The sequence below is a fragment of the Bombus vosnesenskii genome, unplaced genomic scaffold (genome assembly GCF_011952255.1).
Source record: "Bombus vosnesenskii isolate JDL3184/JDL3185 unplaced genomic scaffold, Bvos_JDL3184-5_v1.1 scf7180000013314, whole genome shotgun sequence".
NCBI lineage: Eukaryota > Metazoa > Arthropoda > Insecta > Hymenoptera > Apidae > Bombus > Bombus vosnesenskii.
In genome coordinates, this window is record NW_022882960.1 from 4,662,311 (window position 1) to 4,683,821 (window position 21,511).

The following is a 21,511-nucleotide window of genomic DNA, read 5'->3' on the forward strand; positions in this document are numbered from 1 at the left end:
ATAAATATTCCAGTGACTTTATGTCCTGAATAGCAAGAATACTGAATTGAATTAACCCACTCAATATGACTGTGTTCCTAGTGATGATGTGATTGAACTTAATAAATAGAAAATAAAATAAAAAGGATATCGAAAATTAAAAACATTGAAATTATATCAATCAATGATCTTGTATAAAAATTTCGTATTAAGAAAAAATATCTTTTGTAAAGAAATAGTATTTCTATTCTATGAGAAAATAATATTCAATTTGACTGTTTAGGCCAGTGATCAATTGTTTATACTAATTTCTGAAATACTAATAAATATGATATAAAGGAGAAAACATACACCCTTGATCAACTTATGATGGATGGTTTCTCATATTTTATTATTTTATCTTTTATTACATATGTAATTAATTAGAGTATATCATTTAAGAGTGTATACAATAATTACGTTTTTAATGATAATATACATTTAAATATTATATTCAAAATATGTTCACCATAGTAAAAATAAGATATTTCCAATATATATAATTTCCAGTTAAAATCATTTCGCTATTATTTTTTCTAAGTGTATTTTAGAATATGTTTAAATAAATTCATATCTCATATATAATATTAATAGAAACATTTGTATGGTGCAACAGTAGAATGTTATTGGTATTAATTTAACCAAATATTTTATTACTGAATATTGACGAGTCTAGTGATGTCACATCACTTTATAAAAATGGATTTATTTATGTAATCTATACTAAAAGTAATTCCATCTTTCATCAACTTTTTCTTTTAAACAATGACGATAATCAAGTGACGATAATCGTCCTCAAAGTACACTTAAATAATACTTTACTTAACTGAAGAATTGTATTATATATCTTTCTCTCTATCATATAATTCCATTTGTATAATAAAATGTTAACTAAAATTTATATCAATATGAAACAAATGTTGTAAATCATAAATCACCATTATATGTAAATAAAGTAGAAACTTACATCACAATGTCTACGAATTAAAAAGCCACTTGGAATGTTTTATTTTAATATAAAACAGCAATCAATGTTCTAATGTTACTACCACAACACTTTTTACACATTCTGTGATTTTTGCTGATGGATGGAAAACTGAATAACATTAGATATTGGTAGCAAATTAGCACAAAGTGCTACTCTACAAACATGTCAACTACAGTCAAGTAGATATTCACGGAGGTTGTGAGTTGTATCTGTTATTGTCATCTGGCAATACTAAATTAGATACTGGTTCATCTTCAAATATGCCTTCATCTACCTCATCATCAGAAATGGTAAGTTCATCAGGATATTTATAACTATTACTTAGTTGACTGGATGGTACCACTTGCTCCTATAAATGAACGTAGTTGAAGTTAATATAGCACTAACATATTATACATATAATATAAATATATATGCAAGAAAGCAATTCAAAGCACGTAACTAATTGAAAAAAATATTTGTATGATATTTATTAATTTACCTCAGATTCTGTATTCATATCTTGATACAAAGTATCAATTTCATAGTCAAATATATCCTCTTCTGGTTCTTCCCATGGATGAAATGATAATTGAGCTGAGCCCTCATTCAAATTCATTGTTACTTCCGGCTCACCTATAAATTTACATAAATATATGTTTTTTATTATTTACTAGGTATATACAACTTATTTTCTTTTTTGTCTTTGCTTACGGAGTGGATCATCTATGCGATTATCCAAATTAAAATATTCCGTTAACCTGTTGTTATTATTATTATTACTATTATTATTATTATTACTATTATTGTATCTACAGTGGATCAGTTGGTGACTATTCTGATTCTGTAATTTGTCCATATCATCTGTCTACATCAGTTGATAGTACACTCAGGTTGGATCGTCTACGTAATATCTATATACACTAAAAAGTGAATATGGTTAATGTGCATCTACAAAAGTCCTACCATGGCATTGAATGTTGAGTGAGAAATCATGATCATGTAAGAATCATTTAAACACGAATTAGGAAATTTACTTTGAACTGTTATATCTAGCTGTTGTGAGACAGCAACAAATATTTCGTGATGACGAGGATCTTGTAGATCCTTTTTCTCCTTCAAAATTCATCATTTTGAGCGGATGACTCCGATTAGATTGACGATATCAGAACTCTTCGCCCTTTGTTCTGTTATTGTTAAAACTCATTAATCTATCACACAGTTTGTTTCTAAATAGAATTGTGAAATCTAAAAATGTGCTACGTCATGACGATTATCGACACAATGTATACTCCTGAACGTGCTCACCTTCAATAACGCCCGACGTAATCCTTTTTTCGAAATACGTGGAACGATATACAAACTTTTATTCAAAAATAATTAGTTACTATCATAACAAACTCGAACCATAACGCAACAGTGTTGTGTGTAAGATCACACGCTAAACAACCGCTCGTACGTCGCGAGCTGACATGTTATACGCATGCTCAGTTCGGTTTTGCGAACCTACGCCATTGAATGATGTCATATTCAGTAACGTAGGTATAAAATTGACGCTTCAATAAAAATTTTTTTTTCGAAACTTACGTTAATATATTTAATCGTATTTTATTAAGTAGGTTCATTGTAAGAAATCTAGTTAATTAGGAAAGCTAGTCAATTATATTCAAAGAAATGATAATAATAATAATATTGTTACTTTAATGATTTATTAAGGACGTAAATTTAAGCATGGTCCAAGTTTTTAATTCGTCGAATTGTATCTTTAAGACTTCGTCTTCTACATAATATCTTTGTTAAAAGAATTTTAGAATAAACTATCATATAAAAATCCTGCACAAGGAATAACGTGTACTTTGTGAAAGTTGATTGTTTATATCTAATACAATATAAAAGTATTAAACTATCTATTAATATTATTAATTCAGGCGCAATATTACAATGAAACGCTACATCCTACCAATCTACGTTAAAAGCTTCTTATCAAAAATATCTCTTTTTTGCGTATACTTCTTTTAAGATGTCTTAAAACCATGTACTTGTTGATGATTAATAAGCTACCTTGAAAAAAGAAAAATAATAAAATGAGACGTTCGCAGGGTATCGAGTCTAAACCAATAATCTTTTCGCTTTATTAATTGTCATGAAAAAAAGAAATATATATGTGTGTGTGTATGTAATACAGAAAATACAGATTAATAAAATATCCATACCTTAAAAACAATTTAGGATAGATGCAAAAATGATGTAATGATGTTTTGGAAGAAACGACGCTGTAAGTACAGAAAAAAGTAATAACATACACGCCGAAATCGGAAATTGGATTTTACGGAAGGATCTTCACACTTTATTTTCGCTTCTTCTAAGCACACAACCGATTAAAAGTAACCAAACGAAAATGTCAATGTTGATTACGACGCTGGTTAATGAATAACGCTTCTCTTAAGCCACATCTACATAATATACAGCGATCGCCGTAAAAGGTTACAAACTTATCTCCGATTATTTAAAAAAAAATTATTAGTTTCTTCTTCTGTTTTGTTTCTGTGTAGTTTTCTTATCTCTTTTCGACGCGAATAAAAGAAACGATCACAGATTTCCTCATATCTTCAATTCTCTCCCTATACGCGATTGTCATATCACTAGAAGAAGAAACTGTAATGATTTTCTTCATTGAATACGTGTTAGTTAAAAAAAGAATATCATTCCAAATCAATAGATCTTCCTCTCTCTTTAACTGTAGGTGTACCTCTGTTGATATAGATGTCTACTCTCTACGGTATCTTCTGAGCCACGAACTTCTCTTTCTTTTTTATCATTTTATTTTCTTCGATCGTACTATGAACAGCCTAAATAAAAATACGCTCGTGACTTTGCTGTTTTATAGCGGTATAATACTACAAACTTAACGGCGTTTTTAATCTCTGCGACATTCGTCCCATATATTGTCTTCTACAAAAGTAATGTACCAGGTCCAGTTTACTTTCGTAAGATCTACAAAAATGTGAAATCCGAGGAGGGTAACGTTCGTGTGTTAGGGATCGCCTTAAAAATGTTCTTTCGGTTTACGAGAACTCGTCAAACATGTTTCGAGATGCTTTTCTTCTTTTTTGGGACACTCTCTTTGACCGGGTAAGATGGGACATTCGATCCGATTCGCTGCAACTGAAATTAACAGGCGCAATCACAAGCGCAACGACGTACACGCTTCTCACGGCGGTGTGTGAATGCCTCTGGGATTGAACGCACCGAACGTGGCTGCACGTCTGTGAACAAATTAGAATAGTGAAAATATTAGAAAATTTTATAGTTTCTATATTTAAAATTTTATGGCATCTACATATAATATAAAAACGGGATTAAGTTTTTTGATAAATACTAATGGAGATTAAATAAAAGTCCATGAATTACGAATACTCTCAAATGTAGCAGAAGTTAAGAATAAAAAATCTGTAAAAATTAAGTTATCTACTCACAGTGTGGGCGGCTTTCCTCTTCTTGTTCTTGTTGTTGCTGTTGCACTTGCTGTTGCTGTTGCTGTTGTTGTTGCATCATCATGTGAGTCGTTTGTTGTTGTTCCTGCTGTCTTTGCTCTGATTCTTGTTCGGAGCTTTGATTATCAGAAACTTCAGCACGAGCCTCAACAGGTATTTCCAAGGATTCTACAGGTCTCAATGGCAGAGTAAATCTTGAAACTGGGAATGCATTACCTTCTACAACCTAAAAATTAACATATTATTGATGTACTAATTGCATACGATAAAATGGAAAATTTAAATAATCGTAATACTTGGAAAAAAGAGATGAAGTAAAAATAACTATGGTAGCAAAAATATGGCAGCGGTGGGATTCGAACCCACGCCTCCGAAGAGACTGGTGCCTTAAACCAGCGCCTTAGACCGCTCGGCCACGCTACCAGATATGAAATTAGTGGCAAATTGCTGATCCAGCGGTTCTCATTTATTCTTACATAACATTTGTTATTATAAACAAGTAAACAAAGACGATGATTTTTTATAATGTACGAGTTGGTTGAAATCCGAAATATGACACTCTACAAAAATGTAGGATATTCGTGTAACATTAATAAAATTACTGTAAGATTAATCAAATGATTATATGTAAAAGAATATTTATACAGAATAATTGTCTTCACATGATAAGTTTTAATATAATTTCAAATAAAATTTTTCTTTGAAACGTTAAAATTGATATTTAAAATTAAAATAAAATTAAAATTTGAAATTATGTCTGGAATTGATTAGTTTGTTTTTTACCTGATGAATTATGTTACGAATTTCCGCTGGTACAGGGAAGTTCCTTTCTTCCTCGCTATCATCTTCCGGTCCAGGGAAAGGTTTAGCTTCCTGTTGCTCGTTGGAACCATCCGGTCGCTGGCGACCCTCGATATTTCCATGCTCCAATAGATTTCGAACCTCTAACGGAAGTGGAAGTCCCAGAGGAATGGGTTGAGCTCCTTCAGGGAACGGTTTGAATTCTTGAACGTTCTGAAAAATGTAAATAAAATTATTTCAATAAATAAAAAATTACATTCGATATTATCATCTAATAATAGTAGAAATAATAGGACAATCTCGCATGTACAATTATACAGATGTTAAATTATTATTATTACATATGTAATATGTGTATGTTTAATTAAAATTATGAACATTAAAATTATTTATTGAAATTAAAATGAATCAAGATTGATCGTTAAAAAATCATATTTTTCTATTAATTTTCATTTCCAAGATCAATTAATTTTTAATGCCAATTATATTTTCAGTTAATGTAATATAAATATCTCAAATAAATGAATTACCTCGCGGCGAGCACCTTCAGGTATTTGTACGGGTATAGGTCTTGCTTCACCAGTGATATGTTGAATGATATTCTTAATCTCTAGAGGTACTTGTTGAATGATCCTTCGAATTTCGAATGGAATTCCTTGAAAAGGTGAACGTTGTCTTTCAGTAATCTGAGGCTGCGGTTGTGGTTGTGGTTGAGGCTGAGCTTGAGGCTGAGGTTGCATCTGGGGTTGTACTTGAGGTTGCACTTGCGGTGGCATCTGAGATGGATGTTGTTCGGTCTGCGGGATCAATACGTGAGGAATAATCCTTTGTTCGTGAACCTGAGCTTCTGGCTGTGGTGCTGGCGGAGGCATCATGGCTGGTCCCTGTTCTTGACCATACGTTCCCGTTTGCTCAACTTGTTGATACATCACGGGTACTTGTTGCGGTTCTTGGGGCATTGGTGGTCGCATACCTCTCATAGGATTCGCCGAGAAATGACGCAATTCGATGGGAATTCGGCGCACTTCAACCTGAATGAAGTTATTAAATTTTAATTATTATAGTGGTAAATGACTTTTTTATATATTCAGAATAGCACGAGTATAATAGTGGTGTATTCAATAGTATTCATTACACCAATAAAGATTGATACATGCGTTAACGGTGGTAAAGAAGCCTTATTTACCTTTCTATAGCGAAAATGAAACAAAGTGTAAGAGATACGTCGTTTGATTAATTATGAGAGGATATAGTATGTAATTATTTAGAATAAAAACAATTATCTGATTTAGTTTAACAAACGTTGAATTTTAGGTAAATATTGCAAACTTAGTTCTAAATAATAATATGACAAAATCTTTAATTTGTAAAATGGATCTATTCTCGATTTCTATTTAATTTTAAGACGGAAACTATTTTAATAAAAAGGGGGCAGTATTAATTTTTCTGTTATTGCATATTAATATAAGATATACTAACTTGTGGTCCCATTGCAGGATTTTGCGGTCCCATCATGGGCGTCTGTGGTCCCATACGTGGAGGCCTCATTTCCATGGTTACCTGAGGGATATTTCGCAATTCAGGGGGAACAATACCAGGTGGGATGTGATTAAGTCCGCGTGGATCGCTAAGTGGTAACTGCTGCATGTCAGGAACTTGATATTGAGTGTGTACTTGATACTGATGATAACCTGGATTCGGTTCCTGAGATTGAAGTGGTACTTGGACGGTTCCCAATGGGATGATGATTGGCGTAAGCATCTCTTGATCTTGTTGCCTGAAAATTAAGCACATTTTGAAAATTAAATATAACATTCGTGTGTAAAAATTCAATTAAATTTCAAATTTTCAATTATTTTAAATATTTAAAAATTGTTAGTATTTTTATATCAGGACTGCATTAAAAGTCTTTTATTTTTAATTTTAATTGATCTTCCTTGTTTTTTCTGTAAACTAAGAAGCTTCACCAGTAGCGTCACCAAATAAAATGAAATTACTTTGTATTTCTATTTAATTTCCATACAGTTGATAAATTTGATAATGTTCTATCTATAATTTAATCTAATAAATTACACTAAAACTTCTTTCATGGAGGAGGCATAACACTTCAAATCATACATACTCTTGATGAGGATTGCCAGATTCGCACAAAATGGCGACACGTTCTCCACTCAGTCTTTGGTAGCGAGAATCAGTACTGTTATCGACATTATTGTTGTTAGCACCGTCCATCACTTGATCAGCTCTTCGTCTCTCAACCACGCAAGAAACTCTGCTGCGTGCCTCCTGGATCAAAGTCTAAAGAACAAAACAAAGAGACAAATATAGAAAATTATTAATTTCGTGCATCGATCCATTTATGCTTTCGATAATCTTTCAATTTTTCAATTTTTAGACATTGTAGTAAAATTAGTGAACCTACGCCCGCAATTTCGTCAAAATCGAATTGAAGAGGCAGCTTGATGTGCACGGGAGGAAACTCGTCATCATCATAGTCATCGTCATCGTCGTCATGGTCACCGCTTTCGTTGTCTGACTTTGAATTATTCTCATCCTCCTTGTGGACTTTGACGTCCTTGGTGTCTGGCTCTACCTCCTTCTTCGATGGTGTTTGCTCAGCGAGAGACTGCTGAACCTCCTTCATGTCACTGGTATCCTGCACAACGAGAAAATATTCCTTAACATCTCTCGTTCCATAATTTTTCCAAAAGTCTATAAAATCGTTAATAATAAATATTAATACGAAGACATAACGTAAAACCGATGGTTAATCCCATGTAAAAATAAAAGATATAACAATTTGAAATTTTATTAACAATACTGATAAAGTATAAAAATAGTGCAAGTATATACATATTTCGCAAAGATTACAGAAGTATTTAAAAAGTTTAATATTCCGTTAATGAACCTTAATATTCAATGGAATCATCTGTAATGTTTTATATCTTAAAGATTATTCATGTTACATCGTAATTTTGTATTATGTATATGTTTACACCAAACGTCTTGTGACTTTTATACCTATATATATCTTTAAAATGGTTTCAAAGTTTTCCAATATAATCGTCACAGTAATATCTCACTGCTTCATTAATAAAATTTACAAAAATGTTTTGATAAGTGTACAAATAATACTTTCGAGAGCCGTATAGCGTGCACTTCCTCGTTTCTCCTCGTGACAAATCGCGTACTAAAATTGAAACCATCGTTAAAGTCTTCCAGTCTGAGAACAACGTAGATCTGGTTCACAGAGTATTAACGTTCTCTATGAAAATAACCCGATCGAGTCACGAATATCGTGCTCTTCGCGAAACATCAGAATCCCGTTTCAAATGACGTACCGAGTACCAGTCTGGTCAGCTTAGATAAGATAAAAAGAACCGTAAGGGTCATCGTGTCGAGCGCAAAGTGTTTCTTCCGCTTAGAAAAATTGTTTGCGTTGAAGGATCGTGCCAGCTAATCGAGCGTCTCATCCTCGTTTGATTTCCATCGTTCTGATCGAGGTTGTACCGCGATAACACGAAGAGAGTTCACTTTCACTCGCGACCCGATGTCGCGACCAGGAAGAAAACGTGTTGCATCAACGAATGATTACTATGGCGATATTTATTCAACTTTCGAAGCCTTCAGGAACGATTTGTCTTCGTTTCGCGGTCTCCAACTCGCAGATACTCTTTCAATTTCTCTTATCAGGAAGAGAAGCTTACACGAAACGACACGACCCAATTATTTCACCTGCTGTCTATGTGATTATTGTCCGGATTTTAATTATATTTAATCGCTGATAGTAATAACGATGGTCGTATAGAAGCAATAAACTATCGCGACACGCTCTAATTAGCGTTGGCTGCAAATGAAACTGACCGAGGTTTCGTGGACTCTAATAAAGTATCCCGTTAACAATGCGACGTATTGCAGCAACGATTCGTCCTGTTACGATCTTCGGATCTTTACGATCCAGTTCTGATTTCGTTTCAATAAATATAATACGATATAAATATAGATACAATATAATCATTTCAACGTTTCGAACGTTTCGGGGAAATGTTTGAAACTTTCGAGGATTTTTAACGGTGATGCGATCGAATATATCTTATAGAATGTAGCAGACTTATGGAAAATTTTAGCATAAAAATCACCTATTTCAACAACAACAAGAAATCACCTATATTATATAATGACGATTCTTGCGTGTTTATTTTAAAGTTAAGAAACTTCTTCAACGAAAGAAAATTCCGATTGAGTTGAAGATATCTCGGACTATGTAGCAGAGTCGAGAAACATAAAATTGAAACGAACAATCACCATCGATATAAGAACAATGATTCTCTCGTACTTTCTTCGAAACCATGGTACGAGAAACTTTCTGACAAGATGAAAAGCACGATTGGATTGAAAATGGTTCAAAACACGTGACATAGTTAAACTACCTCCACATACTTTTTATAACATAATGACTGGCAAATTCCCGAATGAAAAGATGCAAAAGAAGAGAATAGAGACGGTTAAGTTACTGAAATCAAACCTAAAATACTCAAAAATCGTTTCGTGTTAAGTTAGTTGTAATCAAGTCAGTGTTCAAGCGATGACCGCTAGAAAATTAGATTATCGTTGAGTTATAGACCAGGAAACGACGTGAAATACGTATTTGGTTAACGGTGATAGGAAGGAAGTTGCTGCTGAGTACTTTCGAGAGCCTAATTTGTGATCGGCCAGCAGGAAACCATTATCGTGCAAGAAACGTTAAGTTGCATCAGGTTCTGACGAGCTTGGACGGTTCCACAGTTTCTGTTTGTTGGTTGGCAAAAGCGGGGCCCTCTCGCTTTACTCGTCCAAGTGACAACTTTCTAGAATATCGGTGAACGTAATGAAAGGTAGCCGGAATGGCTCAGCTACCGACCAGCTTCTGGTTTTCGCAATTCTAGACTCGCAGAAATAAACTTCGATCTTCCCACTACCCATTCACAGTCCACAGCTATACGTATCGCTACGTTTGATCATACATTCAAGTATACGAGAAAGTTCTACCATTCCAAAACGAAATACGATGTTTTTGCCTGCGAATACCAAGTATGAGAAACTGAATTGATACTTTGTTGCATTCAGGTCGATATCTCGCGTTTAGTATTACTCGTTTAGTATTGGAGCTATATGTAGAAGCGATAGCTGGTTTTTATTAGGTACATGCATATATAGATATAGTCGAGCCAAAAATAATTCGAATTTTATAAAAACGCGATTATATTATATCTGTTCATTTTTTAATGACCGCGTTAATTATGTAATGTATATGGATAAAATATCATATAGATAAAAAATATATTTCCTTTTTTTACTGATAATTTCCACCATTCGATTAAAGTTTAATATGTTTCTCCGAATAAATGAATAACTTAGCGTAATATTTCAATTATAAAAACAATATATTTTATTAAAAATTTGATACGTTTTTTATTTCCTGTCTTTTCATTTTGTTTCAATGTAAAGCGAAAAGTATTCTCCTATTTGCAACGAAGAACAATATTTTAATTATGTAGAAAATATTGTATTTTTCACACGTTATCATTTCAGAGGGACGTGAGAAATAATAATTACACAATATGTAAATATCGTTTATCTTTTGCCTAAGGAATCCTAAAACAGCTGAACGCAGCTGCAACAATATACGCTCTATTTATTGCACATTCATAGAATATGTATATAGCGCGTAACACTATTTATTCAAGGATTATTAACGTTACATTCATTCCAAACTAAAACACCATCGTTGCATCGTACAAAGGAAACACTGATTCCAACATTGATATGAAACAATAACGAGGTCTGTTTTAAAATGCATAGCACAACGCTTTTAATTGATAATTAATTTCAACAGTAGGAACAAAATTATTAAAAGCGTTATCTTCGCAGAGAATAAAATTCGAATTAAATGCAAGAAAGAGGAAAGAGCGATCCGTAATTTCGATTGTATCATAATAAAAAAGAAAACATTGATTCCAACATCGCTATGAAACTATGTATCACGATGTTTACCTTAAAGCGAACACTGTTCCATGATGTTTCAATTGCTAATTAATTAACAATTTCAATAAAATTAGAATTTCCAGTAGAAACCGAAATTTACAAACTGTTACGTTTTGTAAATTGAAAGAATGAAATTGATTGCGATTGCGAGTAGATGCAGACGGTACCGTAACAGACCGACCACTTTCCACTTGGGAAATTGCTCAGGATGTAGAAACGATTTTGCGGTGCACGAGCGACAACCTGTATAATCGTCAAGCTAGAACGAGAAGAAATAAGTGAAATTTCTTAACCCTTCGAGCACACAGGTGGTTGGAGTGTTTTAGCATCGTCGTTTACTCGCTCATAAAATTTTTCTTCTTATTTTATCAAATGGTATTCGTGACTCATGTTAGAAAACAACAGTAGAATACTTATAGAAATCAACCGTGAAGTTCCTGTTTCGTATAAAATCACTGCCTAAGAACGGACAATATATTGTACGTGATGGTTATGCGATAACCATCGGTTTTGCAACGTCAATCAATAATACGACACTGATTTCTAATTCCGCAACACGATTCTTGCGTATACGAACGTAAAACGATATTCAATCGTCGAATTTTAATTTTATTATTGTATATCATGTATATTAATATCCAAAAATCACAGTTCTTTCGCTTAGATTCGACATAATTTAGTTAATGAATTTTAGTTTCTCCGTAGCTATAAAATACAAATTCGTCTAAAATATTTTCTTCCCAGATATAATAGTTCCGTTAATAAATAATCTTACTTTATTCGAAGTCGCTGCATGCTCCGGTTTCTGTTTAAATTAAATTAACCTACCCAGTCGGATACTCGTTCTAAATTATATTTTCTATTTGACTTTTTCATAAAGTCCGAAAGAATTCACCGAGAAGAAAATAAAAATGTTTAATACCTTAAATATTCTCTGAAATAAAAAAGAAAATCCGAGTTCCTTAACCGCTTTGCATTGCACGCTGTTTCACAAACGCTTCGTCAACACGTTTCGTGCAACATATTTAAATTTTACTTTCGAGTCGGTCGAAGAAGTGGGCCGACTTGGAACTGTTGGAAGGATTTCACGAGGAAAAGGAAATCGATGGACTTGGCGTCGCATGCAATATACAAAAGAAGAAGAGTAGAAAGGAGTAGGACAAAGAAATCGGTATCGCGACTAACAGAGTGCGCGAAAGAGAGAGAAGCTCGCGACCACGCGATCCTACAGGCTTTCTTTAGAAATCCTGCAAGCCCCTTTTGCGAGCTGCCTATCAATTAGCGAGCTATTATGGCGGGTAATCATCGTAGTTAAGCGACCTGCACACTGTCAGTCTTACATTATAGGATACTACGCGTTCTCAATGATGTAGATTTGCACTCGCGTGCCTTCATCGCTTGGGAGATGGAAATCGACGGCACACTTTTGCATCAACCGCATAGTATCGCTAACAAGTCGAATCAGCTGCTTTTTTATTTTAACACTTTTAGCGCGGTCATGTGCAAAACAAGGTATTTTTCATGCTAATACGGCTTTTTAATCACGGAACTCTTCCAGTATGAATAATAGTTATCCCGATAGAGTATAGAGAACCATACGGTGTAGCGCAGGAGTATGTTGACTGTTGTTAACTACCAAATATGGTAGGATAAATTACTTTTCCCGGAATCACGATTTGTTGCACTTTAAGTTGGAAGAGTGAAATTTAATGATTGATAATTACCTTTGGTATCGAGAACGCGAAGCTAATGATGGTCTTATGTTAGGGATGTATGTACTCTTTGATTTGAGGTAGCAGTTTCTGTGGATATAAGTGATTTATCGAATAAATTAAAATATTTTAAATGAAATTTAAATGTTTATTTTTTAAATGGGCAAATAGTTATTTCGAAATATATATATATAGGTTTAAACTTTTGAATACGAATTAAATATATTGTATTTTGATCTGCCTGTTCCATGTATGTAATTAACTTCAGATGATCGGTGTGTTAAAAAGAAGGAATCGTTTCATTCGACTGTAATTAAATTTATTGCACAAGTGGAACGATTAAATACGTAGTATTTCTTAATAATTTTTAAATGTTGTTTAAAATTATCATATGTTCTAATAGTGGGGGGAAGATTTAAAATAATAATGCAGCAGTTACGAGAGTTTGATTCAAATTTCTCAAATGATATATAGAAACTTTTTCACAGAACCTTACATCATCCTGTTTCTCTCGTAGCAAAGGTGCTACAATATATTCGTATCTTACGTAAAAAACAAATAATTAATGTACATATATAATCGTAAAGAAACATTAAAATCGAAAGAATATTTATATTTTTCATTCCTTTTCATACTTTCTTCTTCAAAAAATTTAGCAGATGAACGATCAATAAATATTGATTAATATTCGAAAATGTTCTTTGCAAATATTTCTGAATTATACTTTATCTTACGCTATAAATATTATCCTACATTCTGCTTATAATAAACGGCGAGCCGAGTGATTTAAAATCTAGCTACGTCGAGGAAAAGTGAAATTTAGAAGATTCCCGTGAGAGCGAGGGAATTTTCTAATCTATGCTAACATCATCGTCGCTGTACAACACACAGCAACGCGAGCATACGTGTGTATATGCGTAGACAGATAGAGCATAATGTTGGACGAGTGAAAATTATTCTTGATAATTGATAAGGAACAGTTTCTATCATCAAGGTGATGCAGCGTGTGAACACAACGCCTCAGACACGGACAGGTAACAATACAGTTAGTTTGCAGAGAGAAAATCTTTTTAGAGAACGTTCACCTTGCTGCCGGTGCGTGCAACGGGCAACCCACTTTCCGTTGTGCTACGTACCTTTCCATCGAGAGTCGCAAAAATACGCCACAGCATCCTCTCAGGATGCTTTCGTATCGATGTACTTTAAACCAAATTGTTCTCTGTGAAATACTCGGCGATCTATCTTGCTAGGCATAAGTAACGTACGACAGGTTGATATTTACAAAAGAAATTCGGAAGAAGACTAATTAAGAAAACAGTTATGAAAATAATAGAAAGATAATTATATGAAATGATTGTGAACAAGCAATTACGATAGCTACTAGGGGAGCTTATAAGAAAAATATTGCGTGTCGATGCTATGCATCTGCTGTTAATCGTTTTAGAATACACACATTACTATTTTTATGTGTGATTAGTATGTTTCGATTACGAATGTCTATACATTTAAAAAGAATTGATATGTGCAAAGCATACATAACGTAACATAGGATAAATATATAGGCTGTCTCATTTTAATTAATCCACGCAAATATCCTGTAAACTATGCATGTATCGAAAACGCGATACAAGTAGAACTTGTTCCGTTTCAACGTGGCCTTACGACGACCGTCGGTCATTTATCTAGATGAAGGCGCTCTAGAGATCTCAAGGTGACCTCTGTTTCTTTAAATAGAACTGTACATTTTTTTATACCGTTCAATGCAGATTTTAATTCCCTACAGGCGGGTATTAAGATAATAATGCTAATTTCGTCAAATTGAGCGTATAAAAGTCAAGGAATACATAAACATAAAAATACTGCGTTATCTTCCCTTGTTTTTCATGCGATAGGTTCCACAAGATTAAAGTTAAAATATCTTTTAAATTAATCACTTTTCGAACCAGATACGTTAATACTTTTTGTAGAGAATTACAAAACGCATCCAACGGAGTATAAAGAATATACGTAGAAATAGATTTCAATTTAAGAAAAGACAAAAGTCAACTTGAAATCTCGATAAGATTTGTGAACATCACAAGATGTATCTCTCGAAACAAAGTAGGTTTTATTTGAAACGATCTTTCGAATAACGTACAGTTTCAGAGATATTTACGTGAGTTGGTTAAAACGAGATTGTTGTTGTATAGTATTTGAATGAAATAGTCGTAGTATCTAAAGGACGATACAAATCTTTATTTGTATTCCATTTCTCTGATTATGCTCGAAAGAAATACGAACGTGCATAAATATTCTCAGTCTAATAGTTAGTATTATACAATTTTCTGGAGACAGAATTTATTCAAGAAAAATGTGTAACTTTATAAAATTACATTGTTACAGACCAGAAGATAGGCTTATAGTTGTGCTTCAACATTGAATTTACATTAACTATTTTTAATTAATTTCTTGTTTGTCCGACTGGTTTTGACTAAACAAGGAAATGTAAAATGACGAAATATTTGCATCAAGCTGGAACTAACAAAAAAGAAATTTCATGCGCGCATCAAACTACGTTGGAATTGAATTTTCTGCACTGCTGAGAATAAAAAAAGAAAAACAGAGCGATAGCAGGTCGCAGGAACAAAAAGTGAAAAAAGAAAGAAAACGAATAAAGTCAAGGAAATAGTAGAAAGTAGTGGAATCTCTTCGGCGATTTTCTCCGGCAAAAGACTACGTAAACACTGAATAATTTTCTTTCCTCCGTTACGCAAAAATTAGTTCCAATCGAACGACTCGCATATACCGGAACGTTTCGTAATGCATTCCCCTCGAACGCAGCGAAAAAAAAGCACAATGTTGCGTTCGAATTACTTAAAACTCTCTTGCCAGCGACATTCCCGAACACGAACCAATGAAAAAGAAACGATGAAACATATTCGTAAATAAGGTGACGTATAAATTTCATTTGTTATTAAACTTTGGAAATTAAGAAAACACAGCAACAAATATGACCTGTACGAGTACTTCTTCGTTCTGGAGACTTCGATTCTTCGTCGTAAATCGCGAAACGGTGACTAATGCCAAGGCGATTAAAACTACAAAATGACTTCCTTGAAGATTCCTTCAAGAGGAATACGAATAATATAAATGATTCTAAAGGATTTATATCTCCAAGTCTATAATAACTGTACATTATTAAGGATTATATTATAAAACAGCTTTAATAGTTCCATGCCCTGCAGGCTATTGCTGATTCATGATACTTGATAGACGTGAGGTTTTCATTAGGGAAGCGAAAATATTCTCTGTTGTGCTATTCAGTTAATTGGCCAGCAGACTCGAAGGAAGGCTGAAGAAGACTCGTCATAGGAGGTATCATCATCACGAGATTTAAGAGTGGCAGTTCTTCAAGATACCGCATTGGCTCATACAGTACACTATATTCTGATTGGTAATAAAATATGATATATAAGAGAAATATGTATATATCATTGAATTAAAATGTAAAAATAGAAATTCAAAATGAAAAGGTGTTATTTCTTTACAATTAGAGACTGTAAGTATTTTATTATAAGTACCGTGTTAAATATAATATTGTACTCTAAGTATTCCAAGTACTTTAATAATTGTTTTACTATACTAACTATGATGCTATAGACATTCTCTGTTATTCTAAACATTTTAATACATATAAACATATACTTACATACTTTTGCCTTAAATTCAAAGTTCTAAAGCGAAAAAGCTTGTTTCTTTTACACAGAGGGTAAAAGATTTGAAGTTTGGAATTTCAAATGATTCTAAGCAGATATCCTTCAAATTACTATTTTAACGATACCTATTTTCCACTTGTGATATTGTATCGATGAATATCGTAAATTATAAAAATTAATTATTAAATTGCCGATGTCAAATTTCACGAAAATATTACCGTCTCAGGTTCTATTTATATGAACGTATGTATATGTATGAGTTAGGTTACCAAGGAACCATAATACCAAAATTAACATCGATTGTTGAGCAGAGAGTCGAGTGCGTGGCCTCCTCCAACGCGAACTTTCACTTGTTAGCAGGAAAAGAGAATAGGCGCTAATGCTCATCCTGAGGTATTTAACTTTCAACGCGTGATTGATTAATTAGTAAATGTGAATTGTCTCTCACCCTTTCTCTCTCTCTCTCTCTCTTTATCTCTCTCTCGAATTACATCTCGGGCAATGTGATGCGAAGAGAAAAGAAATTCTTTTCTTTTCTTATGATTTTCTCGACATTTTACAAACGTCTCTGTGCACTGTTGGATACTCAAATAACGTGGATATAGCGTGGTTTCCGGTTCGTTTAAGGCAGTTGATAGAAAGTAAGATCAGTTTACGTGACTGAAATGCCGATCTAACAACGTATTTCTGTTATTGTGTATGATTCTAATGCAACTAATCGTAAAGTGAAAATCGGCCACTGTGTGATAAATTAAAGGAAATGTAACTGAATTGAAAAGGGGTTTCTTCGTTACATGTGAGTTTTTATGTCGCCTGCAATGTTTCGAAATATAAATTTATTTAAAGTAAGACAAAATTGACCCAGTTTTCGTCAGAGATTCGTTGATGCATATATTGCAAAATATAAAAACCGATATTAGAAATATTTCAAAGTTTCTAAGATACAAGAAGACTCGAAGATATTAATTTCCGTGTCAAATAGAGGGATTATATTGATTTAAGTTATGTTAATTATATTTTAAAAAGAAATATGCCAAGATTATATTTAAAATTTCTCGAATAACCATCGAAGCATAAATATATTGCAGAAACGATAGCGCGTTGCTTTGAATGCGCATATTATTCAACAGTGTAACAAAATATAAAACATATTTCTCAACAAAAAGATTACCATTCATCAAAATATGTTACTTAATGGCCAATAATTTATCAAACGATACCGAAGCTCGTTAATCTTTTATTTCACAAACAATCTTTGTCTTTCTTTATTATCTTTAGTATCTTTAATTTTTGCCGAATAAATCTTCTTTTTATATTTCAATGTCATTGAAAGGTCGAAATTATTATTCCCACAGATTCTTGTTTACTGAGAATCAATTCATCATCCTTGATTACTTTTAGGTTTCCGTGACTGAGAGCACCGTCACACGTATTTCTTTTTTTTTTTTTTTTTGTAAATTCTTCTGAACGTATACGAGCAAACAAAAGCCACGTTCGACCAGTCGTTACAAATCTTAGATGGAAATTTTCTGCAAAGCCTTATTTCAAGTGGACGATCGTCGTCCTTGTCCCACAAGAACGCAAAGAATCTTTACACGCTCCGATTGGTCCGAGAACGTCCTCGTTTTAATACCGTAACACGTGTACTTTTTATCACACGTTAATAACAATCACCTCCTTCGCGTTGTTTAACCTTGACAAATTACAAGTTATTAATTAGATTGAAATTAAAAACGAAGTACTAATGAGATTTTATGTACGTCAGTCCTCCTTGGAATATCAGAGTATTTTAATACCTAATATTTTATTGATAAAGTAAAATGATTTCTGTAACTAACTATACAACGTTATGGAGGCTTTCATGATAGAAAATATCACCAATGAATTAGATACAAAACGTATGACTGTAGTATTAAATGAATAACGATAAATAACAATTGACGAATATTTCTATTAAGTGCGATAACAACGACATTATTTACAAATTGAATGATATGAATGAGTACACCTTCGAAGCTGAAAGTCGTACGATTTTGTCTAAAAAGTAATTTACGAATTAAGATTAAAACCTGATTGAAATTCTTCTTATTAAATGAACGTCAACTAATTCGTATTTTAATCTCAACATAAATAATCTGCCGCAAATTTTCACGAGTAAAAAAAAAATACTAAAGTCGTGTAGGCAAAAAATTAGCAATTTAAATACATTGCAAGAAGACATCAACATTTTAATTACAAGTTAAATAATCTTCTAGAAACCTCGAAACCAAAAATAGCAAAGTCCTGTGCAAAAGAAAAATTGCAATTTAGAATCAGAAGGGAATTCAATCTCTTTTTATTAAACGAATTTAAACGAAACGAATAGAATGGCCTGTCATAAACCATCGAAACGGAAGAGTGGCAAGATTTGTGAGTGGAAAGAAGCAAAAAGGTGATTTCCTGTTTCGCGTTAAAATCACTCGTACATCAAGGAACGTAACCCGAATTACGTAATTCGCTGTTGCGGTTCTCCTTGAACGCAGCTCCTAGCACCGGTCAACACCGTTTCAGCGCGTTTCGTTCTCCGCGTTCTAACTCTTTTCTTCTTTGCTTCTCTACACCACTCGATGCCAGAATTGATTGTCCTTTTCTTCCTACTGATGAATCCTCCGCGTCGTCTATCCTTTGCATACAAAAGGTTTCTCGAGAGAAGACGATTTACGAGCGGGAGAAACGCGCAGTTCGAACGTGAGCTGGCAGACTCGTCCTGAGGATTAATCGGTACCAGGCATTGAAATCTCCGACGAACAATCGAAACGCGCGATGCTGAATAATCGAATCCCGTCCCGCTCCATCGATTCTCGCGTTGCTCCTACTTGTCTGCCGATTAATTGCATGAAAAACAAATTAGATCGAGCACTTTTTTAACTAATGTACATTAAATTACTGCCCATTGAAACGTAATGCGTGGGAAATCGTTTGCACGTTGAAGTACGAGAAACGTTGCTGGGATTAATTAATTTCCTTATGACGTTTGAATTTCCGACCTATAGAAGATCTAACGAGTTTATAAGTACGCCATTATTGGATCTTTCAATCTTCCAAGGATTATTAAAAGGATTGTATATATATGGGAAGCGCGTTCGCGTTCCTTTAAATAGTAATTTATCATAAATTATAAATAGAGTATGCAGATTTATATCGCAATTAGGTAAGTAAAGGAAAATGGCACATCTTAATGCAGATTTGTTTCGCACCATAAGTGTCGTAACGAGTATTTCACTTTGTATATTTGTACATTTTTGCCTACTACGAATATATACATATACAAATTTCCCATAATTTCCCAGAAATGCATAATTATCCGCAGTGTAATAATACGATGATACAATACGATATGAAATTTTCTGCAGAAGATTACAGTCTCGAAGTTGATGGCATTTTGAATCTTTACTTTATTTGTCATTGTTTATTTTTATTTTCCTCTTGAAACACATTAGCACAGATTCTTCTAAATAGGTGTGAGGTGACTCAAACACTGTTCTTGTCCCCATTTTAATAGCAATTAAGCGTCGATTAAGGATGATTATAGAAAGCTGTAATGCTCCAGAGGAAATAACGAGATTCAAAGAGTGTCGTTCGACACTGACGATGAAAAAATCCTGATGGCGATTCGTATCTCCTGTTGCAATAACTCATTAACAGTCATAGACGTGATATGGCAAAATTAAAATCCATTGAGGTTATATACAATGCACACGAGATAAGAGACTGGAATTTGCATGGCTGTTTCTGATCTCTGCCTGCTTCTCCTTTTCCTCTTTGCCAATAAAAGTGCGCAAGAGTGTACGTCCTGTCTCGATCGTAAATAATTCCACGCTTTCTAGGTTCCTGACTTTTTATGACTAATTTACTCATTAACATACTCCTTCAACTATTATTTTCATGGACATTAAAAGAGCATGGGACGGATTAAGAGCACGGAGATTAAATACGGTCTGGCAAAAGCTTTCTTCGCTGAACCTTATAATTATCTTTCTTCTGCCATTAAGAACGAATAACGATAATTTCGATATAATTTTACGTACGCAATAACTTGAGTACAATCGTTAAATGTTCGATTCTTTAATGATTTTTAAAGTATAACATAATATTAGACCAATTTTCAGTGAGAGTATTCGATATCGTTAACTCTAATTATTGGAGTATTTCTAACAAATAATCGTAGATGAGGAAAAATTGAACATTCAACGTAATAAAATCCTCCATCCTCTCTATTATTCCTACAACTTCCTTTCACTTTGCCATTCTATAAAATCCCGTTATTATAATATTAAAATATTTATAAAATAAGAAATTAACAATGAAGCATTTTTCGTATTGAAGTGAAAGATACGTCAATTTATAAGATTTCCTGTATTTAGATACGGGAACTAATATGTACTTGTATAAAGTTCTTAGCAATATAAATGGTAAGCAATTCGTGTAAAATCGAATAGCCGATCGAGTAACAAGAGTCGTTCTTTAAATCAGGTTTTGTGGCTTTCCGGATGAAAAAGTTAGCGATAAATCATGATAAATCACGGTAGTTCGTTATTGCCAGCAATATCGAAGTGAATACCACAAAGAAGGGCGTGACCATAGATCAGGCACGATCCTTTCTTTCTATCGAGTGCCGTGAGAAGCGATTCTTCTTTGCTGTCTCATCATAAAAGGCGTGTTTTCATCGTTGCATTAAAATTCATATCGAACAACCTACGAACTTCTCGATCATATTAATACGAATGCTTACGAGTGACAAATAATTTCAACTAATATTAT

At 33.4% G+C, this 21,511-nt stretch overlaps 2 protein-coding genes and 1 non-coding gene across 7 annotated transcripts in view; all 3 read right to left on the bottom strand.

The window, feature by feature from the left end:
- Positions 1 to 789: 789 nt before the first annotated feature.
- Positions 790 to 2,465, bottom strand: LOC117235128 (putative uncharacterized protein DDB_G0292438). Of its 5 annotated transcripts, XM_033496870.1 has the most exons (5): positions 2,294 to 2,465; positions 2,023 to 2,214; positions 1,700 to 1,908; positions 1,488 to 1,621; positions 790 to 1,355 (listed from the first exon to the last, which is right to left on the bottom strand). In XM_033496870.1, the coding sequence occupies exons 3-5, from the start codon at positions 1,842 to 1,844 to the stop codon at positions 1,194 to 1,196; spliced, it is 441 nt and encodes a 146-aa protein (XP_033352761.1). In that variant the 5' UTR covers positions 1,845 to 1,908; positions 2,023 to 2,214; positions 2,294 to 2,465; the 3' UTR covers positions 790 to 1,193. The 5 variants fall into 5 exon arrangements, 4 of the variants coding, with proteins under 4 accessions (XP_033352761.1, XP_033352763.1, XP_033352760.1 ...); XR_004493628.1 differs by lacking the exon at positions 2,294 to 2,465 and having other exon boundaries at positions 790 to 909; positions 986 to 1,355; positions 1,700 to 2,287; XM_033496872.1 differs by lacking the exon at positions 2,023 to 2,214.
- Positions 2,466 to 3,088: 623 nt separating this feature from the next.
- LOC117235126 (putative uncharacterized protein DDB_G0271606) overlaps positions 3,089 to 21,511 on the bottom strand; it is a 33,921-nt gene continuing 15,498 nt past the window's right edge. The window contains exons 3-9 of the mRNA XM_033496867.1: positions 7,703 to 7,936; positions 7,403 to 7,578; positions 6,760 to 7,057; positions 5,811 to 6,311; positions 5,263 to 5,493; positions 4,462 to 4,705; positions 3,089 to 4,251 (exon numbers count right to left, since the gene is read on the bottom strand). Coding sequence (XP_033352758.1) covers positions 4,157 to 4,251; positions 4,462 to 4,705; positions 5,263 to 5,493; positions 5,811 to 6,311; positions 6,760 to 7,057; positions 7,403 to 7,578; positions 7,703 to 7,936 — 1,779 coding nt within the window. The 3' untranslated portion in view covers positions 3,089 to 4,156. The remainder of the gene's footprint in view (positions 4,252 to 4,461; positions 4,706 to 5,262; positions 5,494 to 5,810; positions 6,312 to 6,759; positions 7,058 to 7,402; positions 7,579 to 7,702; positions 7,937 to 21,511) is intronic.
- Trnal-aag lies at positions 4,821 to 4,902 on the bottom strand. The gene has a single exon. It is a non-coding gene; the product is annotated as a tRNA-Leu (tRNA).

Bases quoted from the DNA above. Each gene is read 5' to 3' on its own strand.
- LOC117235128 (XM_033496872.1), bottom strand. From the start codon at position 1,844: ATGGACAAATTACAGAATCAGAATAGTCACCAACTGATCCACTGTAGA. The intron at 1,622-1,699 runs GTAAGCAAAGAC...GTAAATTTATAG, and splicing joins TCGCATAGATGATCCACTCC to GTGAGCCGGAAGTAACAATG. The intron at 1,356-1,487 runs GTAAATTAATAA...GTTCATTTATAG, and splicing joins ATATGAATACAGAATCTGAG to GAGCAAGTGGTACCATCCAG.